The 13,614-nt window shown below is 45.8% G+C and overlaps 1 protein-coding gene across 3 annotated transcripts in view; it reads left to right on the top strand.

The window, feature by feature from the left end:
- The window catches only part of ACAP3 (ArfGAP with coiled-coil, ankyrin repeat and PH domains 3), a 165,034-nt gene extending 154,803 nt beyond the window's left edge, over positions 1–10,231 (top strand). For all 3 annotated transcript variants that reach the window (XM_030537669.1, XM_030537668.1, XM_030537667.1), the window contains one exon: positions 9,273–10,231. In XM_030537669.1, the coding sequence (XP_030393529.1) occupies positions 9,273–9,379 (107 nt within the window). In that variant the 3' untranslated portion in view covers positions 9,380–10,231. The remainder of the gene's footprint in view (positions 1–9,272) is intronic.
- Positions 10,232–13,614: the final 3,383 nt, after the last annotated feature.

The following is a 13,614-nucleotide window of genomic DNA, read 5'->3' as shown; positions in this document are numbered from 1 at the left end:
TGCCTTCTCACCTGTCCAGATCACATTAGGTGTAAACAGCTTCCTTCTGAAAACTGACTGGCCTCTTCTATTGCATCACCTTTTCCTTTGACACCTCTGATTGAGTTACAGCCTGAGCATGCTCCCACTGAGGTCAATGGGAGTTTTGCTGTTGACTTCAGTGTGAGTAAGATCAGAAACCTGTTGAGCAAAACGCTGGACTCACAACTCCTTGGTGTGAAATTTTCTGCTTGCTGGTATTGCCATCCGTGCGAATCTGTGATGGTTTAAGAAGCTGCCCGACAGTGAAACTCCCTTGCCCTCCTCAATTTACCATGAAACTATTATATATATATATAGTGCTGAGCACTCTGCCTTCAGTCCAGCGACACAGGAATCCTCATGTGCTTAAACTTCAGCCTGTACTTTTGTGCTTTGCTAGATTGAGCTCAGAGGGCTCAGGACTACGCAGGAACCAGCCAATGTGCAGCTGAATATCTGCTGCTTATCTTGGCTTAGGAACGAGGCGACTTCTCTGTAATTAAGGCTTGTTGATTATCCCAGCCTGTCCCATTTTATGTAGAAAGGCTAATCTGCACAAAATATTCACTCCCTGCATGTGGTTCCCTTCAAGCCATGTCCTCCTCTAGAAAAAGACAAAATTAATTAAAACTATAAAATTTTGGGACACTCCAAAGAGAAAAAGCAACAAGCTGATCATTAAACATCCTGCTCTTACTCTGCATTAACGAAACCCAGCCTGATGGTTGCTGGAAACTTTTTTCCTCATGCATTTGCGTGTTTATCGGCTCCAATCCGTTTTCTGACTCTGAAGAGGAGTTAGAAATTTGCCTGATCCTTTCTATAAACCAGTGAGATCTGAAGGTGTGGCTTGTCCACTCCGGGCCATTTTATTTCACTGTCAACATTAGTGACTCATGAGAACAATACAAAACAACAGTGTACGGTTTGGCACATACAAACTTGGAATCACTCACTGCCCCAGTAAACGTGGTTAAAGAATATGTAAATACTGACACAAAAACCAGTGTGTCTGGCAAGACAATTTATCTATTTAAAATGTATCGGTACTTTATTTAGACTCAATGTATAAAGCAACTTTGTGCACTTTTCCTACTTACAGCATTGGGTTTTTTATGTTCTTTTGTTATGGATTTTGTGCTGTCTTTTTTAATCGGTGAAATTGTTAAGTATTTAATTTATTATTGAGATGCCCAGAGGACTAGTGCAATTTTCATTCAATACAGTTTGTCTGTATTTAATGTCAGGATTTTTTTGTAACATTACTAGGGCCTATTTTTTTAAACTTGACTTTTTTTCCCCGTCTCCCCACTTCCCTTTCTTTGTTTCTTTGCCTCTCCTTTTCGCGTGTAAAGAGAATGCAAGGCAGCCGATGCCTTGCAGCTTGAGATAGGGTAGGACACTTAACAAATCCTGCAGTTTCTAAAACAAAATGTTTTTCTCCAGGAAAAAACTATGCCTAAGAGGCATTTATCAATGTTTTCTATGTTTATTTTATTTTTTGGGGGGGATGAGAAATGTGTGTGCGTGTGTAGTTTGGGGCTTGGGAGGGAGGGATATTGGGGAAATTGTACATAAAGTTTGTTTTCGGCAAAGCAAAGAGCCAGTACGGTTACAGGGGAGTCTAGACATAAAGTTGCCGGGTTATTTTTTTTCTCTTTAAATATGGATACATTTCTCTGAGTGTTGAACAATCCTAGCTGAAATTTCTAATGCCAAAATTTCTGTCATTCCTCCTTTATAGCTCTTCTTTTCAAAGAGTTTGTACATTACATACATGACAGTAACTTGGTTGCAACTGCGATTAACATGAACAGATTTGCCTTTGTCTAGAAAGCAACACCCTGGGCATTACCTCAACATAGATGGGCCCAAAAGATGACCTCCATATTGAAGATTCTTTTGCTTTTGGGGTGTTTGAGATCTGGGCCAAGCTTTGAATATTTGTTCCAACCATATTATGGGCCAAGCCAACATCCTGGATCCAAATACTTGAATTGGAGGATCCGAATTTTGCATTTTAAGCACATCTTCAATTCTAGATTGGATGGGTACAAAAGACTTGCAGATTGAGATTATACTCCCTTTTCAACGTGTGTACAAACTGGCAAATTGCCATCTAAACCAGAGAAACTACCCCCTCCCCTCCCCGCATGCACACACATTATTTGAATATTATTAATCATGATAATCTGAGTCTGTGTGCCTTGCCATTCCTTCCAATAATTCTGTCAAGGAAAGAAATGTTGATGCTTGTAAAGCATGAGATTCGACAAACTGAGACTGCGATGGGCATGAATTTCTCTGACATTTGCAACATCTCAGACTGGCAAATGTGAGTGTTATTTACACACGATGAAAAATGGATACTCCTAAAGAAATGCACTGAGAGGCCTCCAATAGCCTCAGATTAACGGACACAGCTATTGCCGTCTCCTTCCAGACTGCCAGGAATGCTGTGTGGTGCCATTCTGCTGCAGCCCTGGCTGTTAAACCCCGGGGCATCACTGCTTTCATCCAAAGGCAAAAAAGCATGAACAGACTAAATGTTATATTAAACAACTGATCAGCTGATGACAAACGTGTGTGTGTGTGTGCGTGCACGGAGTGATGTGATGATGAAGGGGTGTGAGGGGAAGGGCACTGGGTGAGGAGGGAGAGGGGAAATGGGAGTTTGAAAGGACAAGAGAAAAAATAAAGATACCAAAAATACCAAGTGCTGTTTCCATAGGAATGTGATGTGTAACCGTCCAAGCCCTGAAGTCTGCAGCCACTGCATCACCAGGCTACAGCTCTCAAGCTGAAAGACAAGGAGTCAGTGGGAAGATGGGGCTGTCAGGCGGCCAGATATGTGTGGGAGGGGAAAAGGTGAGGGGCAGTCACTCGGTTCCTAAATGTAGCAGAGTCATGAATGTCAGTTTGCAGGGCACTAACAGAGCCCATCGGTTTCTAGTGCAGGAGTAGGGCAGAGAAGGGTCAGCCAGGCAAGGCACACGGGGCTCCCTAGATGTGGTCCCAGCTCTTAGCACCTCCCCAATAGCTCGGGAATTGTTTAGTTTGTACAACCATGTGCTCCAGTAAGGTGCATTTTCGGAAGAACCGGGCAGCTGCCTTCTGCTGCACCGACCCCCGTTTCTATAAAACCATCTCAGCATCCATCAAACAGCACATGAATGTCAGGATGTGTCAGTCCTGTGACATGTGACCCCTCTGGGTCAGACCCACGGCCGGAGCTGAGGAAGGATAAATCCCAGGGGGATAAGCTTGGATCAGTGCAAGGTTATGTTAATTGGCTGCCTTCGAGCCACTGGGGAGCAAAGCCCAACCGGCTTCTTGCCTGACCCGAGACATCATCACTTCCTACCTAAACAGCCCGGAAAGAAAGAGGATCTCTCAGCCAAGTCGAAGCTGCTAGATGTGGTTTGTTGACTAGGCTCTGAACGCACTAATGGCTGGGCACAAGGGACTTGCTGTAAATACGCTATCGCATATTAACCTCCTTCACTTGCCTGCTTTTGGTACAACTTTGTGATACTTTTTTTTTTTTAATTTCCCCTTTGCCTCTACAATCTGTACTGAGTATAACTATGGCACTGACTATTCTATATGTTAGTATCTTTGTACAATTTTACAGCAGTTGCCATGGTGTCAGCTTTTTCCTCCCCCCTTCCACCCTCTATTGTCTCTTGAAACACTGTTAATAAAAATCTCAATAAACTCCTTCCTCCTCCTGCTTTGGCTTGTTTTATTCACGGAGGGGCTCTTGACTTGTTTTCTGTATTAACTGTAGCTAAGATATTATCCCATTTTGAGCTGTTACTCTTCCATTGCGACCCACATGCTGAACTGTGTCTGCAAACAGCGTGGAATGGCACATAAATAGTCTGCATTCTTTGAGTGGCTGGTTAGGCATCCATTGCACTATCCTGTGATAACATCATGATTTCAAACAGCTCGAAAGGGACACCAGGTCAAAGGTGGCATGTTCAAAATATCCCCTACTGTGTCTTTTAAAAGTACTTATTTAACTTATCCGGCATACTATCAGGCCTGGAAAAGGAGGCCTTGCAACGCAACTAAAATATTACATTCCCACCCTCAGGCTGAGCACTTTAAAACCACTTCAGTTGCAAGGTAGTTGTCCTTTGCTTACCATCAGATAATCTAATCGCAGGGGCCTTGCTAATCGCAGGTGCCTTTTGGAAGATGTCTCCTACCTCAAGGTTACCGTCACTCTCAGAGCAGCAGATAAACGCAGAAACTAAGTTGAATTTTTAACTCCACTTTTCTATTTTTTAAATCAGGTTGGTTTTGTGGAGTTATGAGGCGGCACTGGACAGTCAGAACTGTTTCATATGAGAAAGATCATTACAGTTATCTCACCTGTCCTCATCCTTGGTTGTGTTGCTCCTCCCTCCCCCCGCAAATGGCAAGGCCATTGCATATAGAAAGGAAAGATTAGGGGCACTAGCCTAGGACTTTGGAGATCTGCGGTCAAATCCCTGCTCTGCCACAGATTTCTTTTGTGACCTTGGGCAAATCACTTGATCTCTCTGGGCCTCAGTTCCCCATCTGTGCAATGGGGATAAAAACACAGCCCTGCCCTCAAAGGGGTATTGTGAGGATAAATACATTAAAGATTGTGATAAACTCAGGTAAAGACTAAGACATTTCTACAATAATGGGGGCCAGATAGGCAGCTGAGATAAAATTAATCTGTGGAACTGGATGCCGCAGGATATTACTGAAACAGATAACTCAGCAATTTTCAAACGTATTAGCTATCTATCTGAATAAGACTCCATCAGGGCTGTGGGCATGATTCAGCTACCACTAGGGTCTATAGGAGTGTTTCTAGTGACTTCACTGGGAGTGGAATGGAGCTTTATGTGAACAATAACAAAACCTATGAGTTTTCGAGCTTCTTGTTTGATTATACGAGTTGATCACCAATGGAGTGCAATTTCCTACCATAGTATATCAAATTGCATTATGGCAGCTTCACGCCTTCTTCTGATCATTTCATCATTAGCTGTCGGAGACAGGATACTGGAATAGATGGACCTATGGTGGGGGGGGGGTCTTTTCCAATGTGGCAGCCCCTGTGAGCTTAGTGACAGGATGTCTTGACATATACCTAGATGTGCTGGAAATCACCACTGCATAATTCACTTGCAAGGATCTAGAAATGTGCTCCAATGATGTAAAAACCTGCAAATTCAAGTGCATTATGATAGTTCCGTGCCTCCTGCAGATGAATCCAGCTTGGGCTACTGTCAGAGACAGAATCCCACCCCTCCAGCACCCCTATGTTAGAAACAACAGCCCGTTCTCTTTCTAAGGTATGTACCAGAGGGTGCTCTGATGTGAAGTCACCACTCCTTGGTTTGCCCCAGGGATACTAGGTAGAGATACTGTCTGTTTCAAGTGAGCAAACCAGGCCTGATTCCCTCCTAGCCTTGCAGCTCCTGTTGCGTTTACATCTGAGCACAATGAGTTTGCAAAGCTTCCCTCGTCGTCTGGCAGCATTTTTACATGTACTTTGCACAAGTGTAAATGGTGCGGCACAAAGGTACGCGGCAGAAGAAAATCTGGTCCAGCATTGAACTTGTGAGTGCCAAAAATAGGCAGCGTCAGGCAGTGAAACTCACCCTAAGTGAGTTAGGGAGACTGGACACTCCTCAGCCAGCTCAGGATTTGCGAGAGTGAATGAATTGATGCTTTGGGGGGATTTCAGTCTGATTATTTTGGGATCCAAGTGGTTGTAGAATTACTTGCTTATATTCAGTTACCCCTGGCCATTGCAAAGAAGGGGGCCCTTCAGTGAGATAGTTATGATTCCCAGTGGGGGCCTGCACTGTTCTGAGCCCTGGCAGAGCTAAGGACAGCCTGGGAGCTGTTCTGACGTACACCAGCTGGCTATGGTCCCTCAGGGACCATAGGCCAGCTGAGCATAGCCAGAGAAGTGTGAACTCCAGCCATATCTTCTCCCCATGCCAGTGCAGAGGAGGGCTCGGCAAGGTGGTGAAGGAGCCAGCTACAACGGCACTGTGTCAGCTGAGAACGCCCCACGCTGGGGGACTCTCAGCACGTGAAATCTGGTTGCTCAGGTACTAGTGTTAGGCAGATCTAGTGCTGCACAGGTGGTGCAAAGGAGCTGGAAGGGACCTGGGAAACTGATGCATCAGCTACTAACTTGTTCGAATCGCTTGTGTTCAGTGTCTCTGTGCATTTGCTGCAATGCTGCCCTTTTCTTAACCTAACAAATAAAGGATAAATGTGAATGCTAGAAAGATACAGAGAGAGAGTGAGAAAGAGAGAGGGAGAGAGAGGAGCCTCAATTGGATTTCGGTGCCTTTCTGGAATGAACTCTTCATACAGTCCTGCCGAAGGGGTGATACTCTGCAACCCATCCCATCCCTGGCAATACCCTGATCCTGAGGCATTACATCTGGCCAGATGTCTCTCCACCCATATCTATCTATCTATCTATCTATCTATCTATCTATCACCATAATATTGAGGCGCTGGGGCCTTCTGATGGATATTCTGAATGCAAGTGGATTTGCCCATGAGCGTTATGATTCCCCTGAAGTTGCTTCCATCCATTTTAGCTGCAAGGGCTCAGCCAATCCAAAGCCTCCCCTGTTATTGCCACCAGTGCATTAGCACATCCGTTCTGAAAACCGTGACTCCAGCCTCTAAAGAGTTAATCTTTTCTTCGTAGGAAAATAGCTCGCTCTTCTATATACTCTGTAAGAAAGGAGGGTGACATCTTTCATTCAGAGAGGGAGCAGGCAGCACACAAGCAAACTTCTCCAGAGTGGGATATACGTAAAAGGCTATCGGTTTGGGGGCCGTCCTAGCCACAATTGGTGCTCATCCAGCTGTTCAAGCCAGTGCAGAGAGTGGTGCAACTGCAGGAGGTCTGGGGACAGTAGTCCTGGAGAGCTGAGAGTAAAAGAGAATGCAGTCCACTCAGTTACCTGGACATCTAGGCCAACACTGGAGTAACTTCAAGGGGGCTACGCTGGGTTACACCAGCGATGGATCTGGCCCCAGATTGTTTCAAGATTTAGCATTTAGCGCAGCCCACGCGGCTGATTGGGAACCAGGCACAAGAATACAGGCATTCCCGCTTGCACCTGTCAATCAGCATGAGCGCAAGCCCAGCGAAGGCTTGGTTGGAAACAAGCTCCATGTTGTTGTTATTATTTGTATGGCAGGAGCAGCAGGAGTCCATGGTGCTAGGGGATGTGCGGACGCGTAACATAACCCCCTACCCCAGAGAGCTTACAACCTAAGTCCATAAAGTTAAAAGAAGAAACTCCATTTGTGGAGTAATGAGTGGGGACTTCATGTTCACACAAGGATTCAGTTTACTCCCTGCTGGCCCGTGGTATATGCTCATGCCCGTATCTCTAGCCAGCTCTGAGAGAGCAATTCAGATTACATTGAAAAAGGCCAGAAACCTTGCCACAGGGAACAAAGCTCCATGGGAGAAAGACACGGCCCGGGACCAAGGCTATATTGGTGTCACTCCCGACCTACCAGCACTCCATGGGAACAGGTCAGCAGACAGCTGCTCCTTGCACGGACGGGAAGGGGAACAGACTTGGGTCCTTGACACATCAGGGCTTCGGTAACATGCACTGATTTTGAATCCTGCCTAGAACTGGAGTGCCTACTCAGATGAAAGGGGCACCTTCAGTCTGGGCTTTACCTAAATACAAGCCAAGAGACTGTCCCCCAGGAGACTGAGCAGGTGCACAAGGGAGCAGCCTGGAGGCAAGACACCTCCTCCCTCCATTTACCCCCATACAATGGCTGTCCGTGTGCTCTCCCAAGTGCTCGTGCAGGCAGTGGTGCGCCCCTCAGGGGGCCAAGAGGAGCTGATGACCCACTCGCTGGCCAGTGGAGCTGGCCTGGCAAGGAGCAGAGAGCAGCATGGCACCGCTGCCCAATGCAGCCCAGTGGCTGGAAGGCACAAGTGAGTCATGCATTAAATAAATGCAATGAAACACCACTTGCAGGGAGAACATTGCTCATGACAAACCAGACCAAGTGCACACAGCTCCCTGGCTTGGTGACCGTGTCTGGTGGTCCCACTGGGGGCCTAGGGAGGAGGAAATGAAGACACACTGGATGCTTCCATCTCACTGTCTTGGTGAGAATAGGCTTTCTGCCAGGCAGGTTGCACCAAGCCCTCTTAACTCTGTCTCTGGCACCAACACCCCAGGAAGGAGATAGCGAGATGGGGCCCCCTGCCCTTGTGTGTTCACATGCTGATGTGGTCACAAGAGGAAGTCAGCTTAGAGGCCTCGTCCTAAACTGAAATAGTGCCTCCCCCCACAGCAGGGACAGCTATGCAAGTGCTGGGATTATGAATGGGATGCAGGTGTCTAGTGATCTCTGCGAGGCTCTGCTGTAGGATCTGCACTGAAGCCTTGCACATGCCAAGGGAGGCATCATGGCTCTGGGCATTGATGTTAGGACACCAAGCCTTTTGTGCCTAGGTCAGACATTTCAATCCCGCCCCAGCGTGGCGGTAGCAGAAAGTTGTTGCTCTTTAAGGCTGTTCTGTGGTCTATGTGCAATGAGATGTTGTTTCCCTCCAGCATGGGTGGACAGGTGTCCCCCTCCTGATCCTCTGACACTACCCATCATCCAGCCTGGCAGCCAGCAGAGAGGTCAGGGACTACAAGCCAACTACCATCTTATCCGTGGTCCTTGCAGGTCATGGGGAGGTGCAGTGGCAGGGCCCATTGGGGGAAGCTTTCATGGCTGGCTGTGCTGTGGTGGGGAGAAGTATTGGGGTACAGGGCTGCCAGGTTGGCTCCTTAACAAACCTTGCTGGCTTATATGCCTGGATACTTAATGAGAAAGCAACGATCAGAGATGGATGGGGGGGGAATGATCCCAAATCGGGATCCCAAGCAAGAGTCATGGTAAAGGGTAGGTCTATCAAAGTTTAGAAACATACCAATTCACCTTGTCAAGGAGTCAGAACATGATTTTGTGGCTAAATAACAGTGCAGGGCTCCTGGGCTTTATTCATGTCTCTGTCAGGGACTTTCCTGTGTGGCTTTGAGCAAGTCACTCAGGCCAAAACTTTCAAGTGTCCTCTAAACCTTTTTTGGGAGGGGGTGCATAGGGCTGGGTTTTCAGAGATGCTGAGCGCCTGTTCCATGCACCAAAGACATGCAAAGGAGAATGTTGGGATTAACTTGTCTTACCCTGTATTTCTGCAGGAGATGCAACATACCTCGACATCTTCCGGGAGTTTTCCCACATGGCATCGAACAACCCTGAAAAACTCAACCGGCGGAGCCTGCACTTCAGCCACTCCTGCAGATAGCCCCTCCCTGCCTCGTCTGAGACCTTCTGCTGGAGAGCCACCTGCAAGCTATCAGAGCTCTGTGAGAGCAGAAAGGGGGAGCGGTTTGGCAAGGCAGAATTGATCTGCTGGACTCAGCTACTGGAGGAAGACCCAGCGATCTGTTCCCTGGCCAAACACACACTTACAGAGCACACAGTATTTATTCCAGTGCCTGCTTTCCTATCCACAGCCCAGACCAATGACCTGTGGTGACATGACTAACCAGCCAGTGTATCCAAACAGGGCTGAACTGACTGTGAAAAGAAATCCTTGCTTCTTTGCAATTCACTCCCTCAGCCTCCGGGCCTCCCTTGGGCCAAAAGCTTGCTTAAGTCAATAAGATTTGACCTCCGATTTGTTAATTACTGAAAGGTAGGGGCCACACTTCCCATAACTAAAAATATGGGGTAGCAAAGGGGGAACCAAGCACTGTTTCTGCAGATTATGTTAATCCCTGCAATGCTGATTTTTGCTGCACCAGGTCTACGGTACAGGTGTATACGGCAAAATGGTTTGCTTGGGGCAGCAGCATAATGGTTCATCTTTTACATCAATCCGAGGCAAACATCAGAGGAAGAGAAGTGGCTTTCTGCATTACAGAGGGACACATTCCAGGGATGATATTCCTGCTGATTTGTGGTTAGTATTTGAGTAGGTTCCTTCTCAGATTTTATCCTTTTTGGTTTAGAAACCCAAATGACACAGAATAACCCATCGAGGACAAAAGTCTAAACATCCCAAAGTTGACACAGTCTGGCAGCCAACTTGGAAACATGGAATATCGGCTGTGAGGCTGCAGCAGACTTTCTGCTGAGATTGTGCCTGTTCTGGGGACCTAGAGAACCTATGGTTCTGGGGACCTGTGCTACTTGTGTATTTGGGTTCTGCACAGAGGGATTTTGGGATTTACCCTTGAAGAATAGGGTGTGAAGATCCTCTGAGCTCCTTCCTGCCAAAGATAGGAGTGAATGTAGCTTCTGAGCCCTTTCCCCTTGGGAACAGTTCGTGTTAGACTCTATGAAAACCATAAGGGTTTGACTTAAATTGCTACCCTCGGTGTGAATGTTTCTGTCCCAGCAACACAAGTTATCGGAGAGACAGTAACAAGTACAACCAGCAAAGGATGCTGGGTAATATTATCAGCTGACTAAGGTGTAGCCATGTGTGGCTAAGGGATTCATTTGTCACGATACCAAACCCAAATCAGAAGATAAACATTTGTGAACTCCATGGGCAATGTATTGTTGGGGCATATTCCACCCTCCATTATAGAGGGGTAACCCAGGACCACAGGAGAAACCAAAGAGGGGTTCATGATGGAATATTCAGCTGTGCATTTGGTTTCGAACACCTGAATATTGAGGGGTGTGTGCAGTGTTTGGATCTGGGTTGTCAGTGTACTGGCCTGTCTGGAGTAAAAACTTCAGCATGCAGGGACCTCACTGGAAAAAACTCACAACTGAACTTGAATGTTCCTGGGCCAACACACTGCCAAAGACGCTGCTGTCTTATACTGCTGAACCAGATTTGCAAATGAAGTGAGTTTAGCTAGGCTAAGAATGGCACAGCACTAATGGCCTGTTGCACTACTTCACACGGCTGATTTTCCATCGCACCCACAAACTAGAATTCACTTTAGGCTGAATGCCACCCACATGCAGCTTCCCGGGCCTTTAGTGGCCATGTGGTTCAATAGATAGAGACCCAAACTTGGATTTAACAGGCCTGGATTCTGTTCCTGGCCTGCGGGGTGGCCTATGGCAAATCACTTCAGTTCTGTGTGTGACTTATATGTTAAGTGCCTTGAAACTCTTGGGTGAAAAGTCCTATCTATGTACTATTATCTTAATTATACCATGGGAGCTATGCATGCTGATCTGAAACCAGAACCTGGCCCTTTCCCCCTTGAAGAGTTTTGTAACTAGTGCTTACTGTGCTGCTCAACGCTAGGAGAACAGAACTCTTTCTGTAAGGCATGGCTTTCATTCCTATTTGTTTTACCTGTAATATTATTTCATAGCTATAAAAAGTGTTATGTGTGGACTATACAGGTATAGGCACCATGACCTATTGAAGTGTATTGTCAGAATTATGTACATAAACCATGTTTACATGCTGAAATGTAATATATCATATGGCAGAAGAAATGTATTTTTTAAATAAGGGGGAATGGAAAAGTGTCACTTGCAAGTGATGCCTGTTAATTGCAAGTAAAATATGAGATTTTTTGTTTCAAAAACCAGGCTTGTTTCCTCATTCTATCCAGTCTAGGCCTCTGCAAACCAAGGGAGCATTTCAGTTGGAGATGGTTTATGTAACGTGGGATTTATTAGGCACTGGTTTATGACAGGAAGTCATGGGGGCAAATGAATTTTCCTCCAAGGAGATGCAGGGTGCCCAACTGTTTCGGGTAGCTGGCGCGTTTGATTCAGATTCAGGCAAAGCCTAGCCAGGTCTTTGAAGCCAATGGGAGTTCTGCCATTGACTTCAGTGGAGCCAGGCTCTCACCTCAAGATTGTTTCAGTTTCAGAGTCTCCCTGGTTAGTGGTGGGAATAATTGCACATGCTCAGTCATGAAATGAAAAAGGGCAGATTCCATACAAGGCGAAGGGGAGATAAGAGTACCAGCCTAAAGTACCAGTCCTGGAGACTGGGAACCATTAGACTCCATGAGAGAACTATGAGCTTCTCAGTCCCTATCCACAGCTGTGACCCTGAATGTTTGCTTTTTTTGGTCTCTGCAACTGTGATCCCCCTTTGTGGCTGAGAAAGATCAATGAACATCAAACGATGTGATAGATAGATAGATAGATAGATAGATAGATAGATAAAGTGTATGGGGATATATAGATAGATAGATAAATAGATGGGATGTGTGGAGATAGATAGATGGGATGTGTGGGGATAGATAGATAGATAGATAGATAGATAGATAGATAGATAGATAGATGGGATGTGTGGGGATAGATAGATGGATAGATGAGATGTGTGGGGATAGATAGATAGACAGATGGGATATGTGGGGATAGAGAGATAGATGGGATATGTGGGGATAGATGGATAGATAGATAGATAGGATGTGTAGGGATAGATAGATAGATAAAGTGTATGGAGATAGATAGATAGATAGATAGATAGATAGATAAAGTGTATGGGGATATATAGATAGATAGATAAATAGATGGGATGTGTGGAGATAGATAGATGGGATGTGTGGGGATAGATAGATAGATAGATAGATAGATAGATAGATAGATAGATAGATAGATAGATAGATGGGATGTGTGGGGATAGATAGATGGATAGATGAGATGTGTGGGGATAGATAGATAGACAGATGGGATATGTGGGGATAGAGAGATAGATGGGATATGTGGGGATAGATGGATAGATAGATAGATAGGATGTGTAGGGATAGATAGATAGATAGATAGATAGATAGATAGATAGATAGATAGATAGATAGATGTCTACTAAGAACTGAGACTATAAGCTGTCTTGGGACTGTCCGTTTGCTGTGAGTTTGTTCAGGGTCTAGCACAATCTGGTTCTGGGCCCTGGTTGAGGTTACTCAGTGCTGTTGCAATAACAACAACGACTGGACAAAGAGCACAAGCTCATTTAATGTAGGTTACCAAACAGGCAACAAACGGGTAACAACTTTATGTGCCTCCTGACCTGGGCTATTGCTGAACTATTCAGTACCATTTTCTCTTATCTAGTGTAATGACAGAAACAAGGGTGAGATAGACAAGGTGGGTGAGGCGATATCTGTGAGCGGACTAGCTTGTGTTGGTAGAAGGGACACTTTTTTGAGTTTTGAGTTTCAGGTCTGGAGAAAGTCAACAGTATTTCCAGGCTAAATTTGAGATGAAAGAGACTGTTAATCATAAGGGGTCATTTTCATTTTAAGTGGTCTCCTACTCCATGTGTGAGCCCCTTCTGTTTAGCAATCTGCCCCCACCTCAGATTTAGCATGGATGCTCTGGTTCCTCCAGACCTTGGCTCGAAAGCTTGTGCCTTCCTCCAACACAAGTTGGTCCAATCAAGACGTTGCTTCACCTACCGTCTCTCTTTCATATATGGAGACCAACACAGCTACAACAACACTGCAAGAAACAAATGTGGCATTTAAGCAGCACTCAAGCAACCAAGAGACACTAGCAATGTAGCAGTTAACTAGATACACGCTCAGAAACATAAACAATTCCCCC

The sequence above is a fragment of the Gopherus evgoodei genome, chromosome 18 (genome assembly GCF_007399415.2).
Source record: "Gopherus evgoodei ecotype Sinaloan lineage chromosome 18, rGopEvg1_v1.p, whole genome shotgun sequence".
NCBI lineage: Eukaryota > Metazoa > Chordata > Testudines > Testudinidae > Gopherus > Gopherus evgoodei.
Note: the sequence above shows the minus strand (reverse complement) of the source record. Positions and strands in the feature narration are given on the sequence as shown.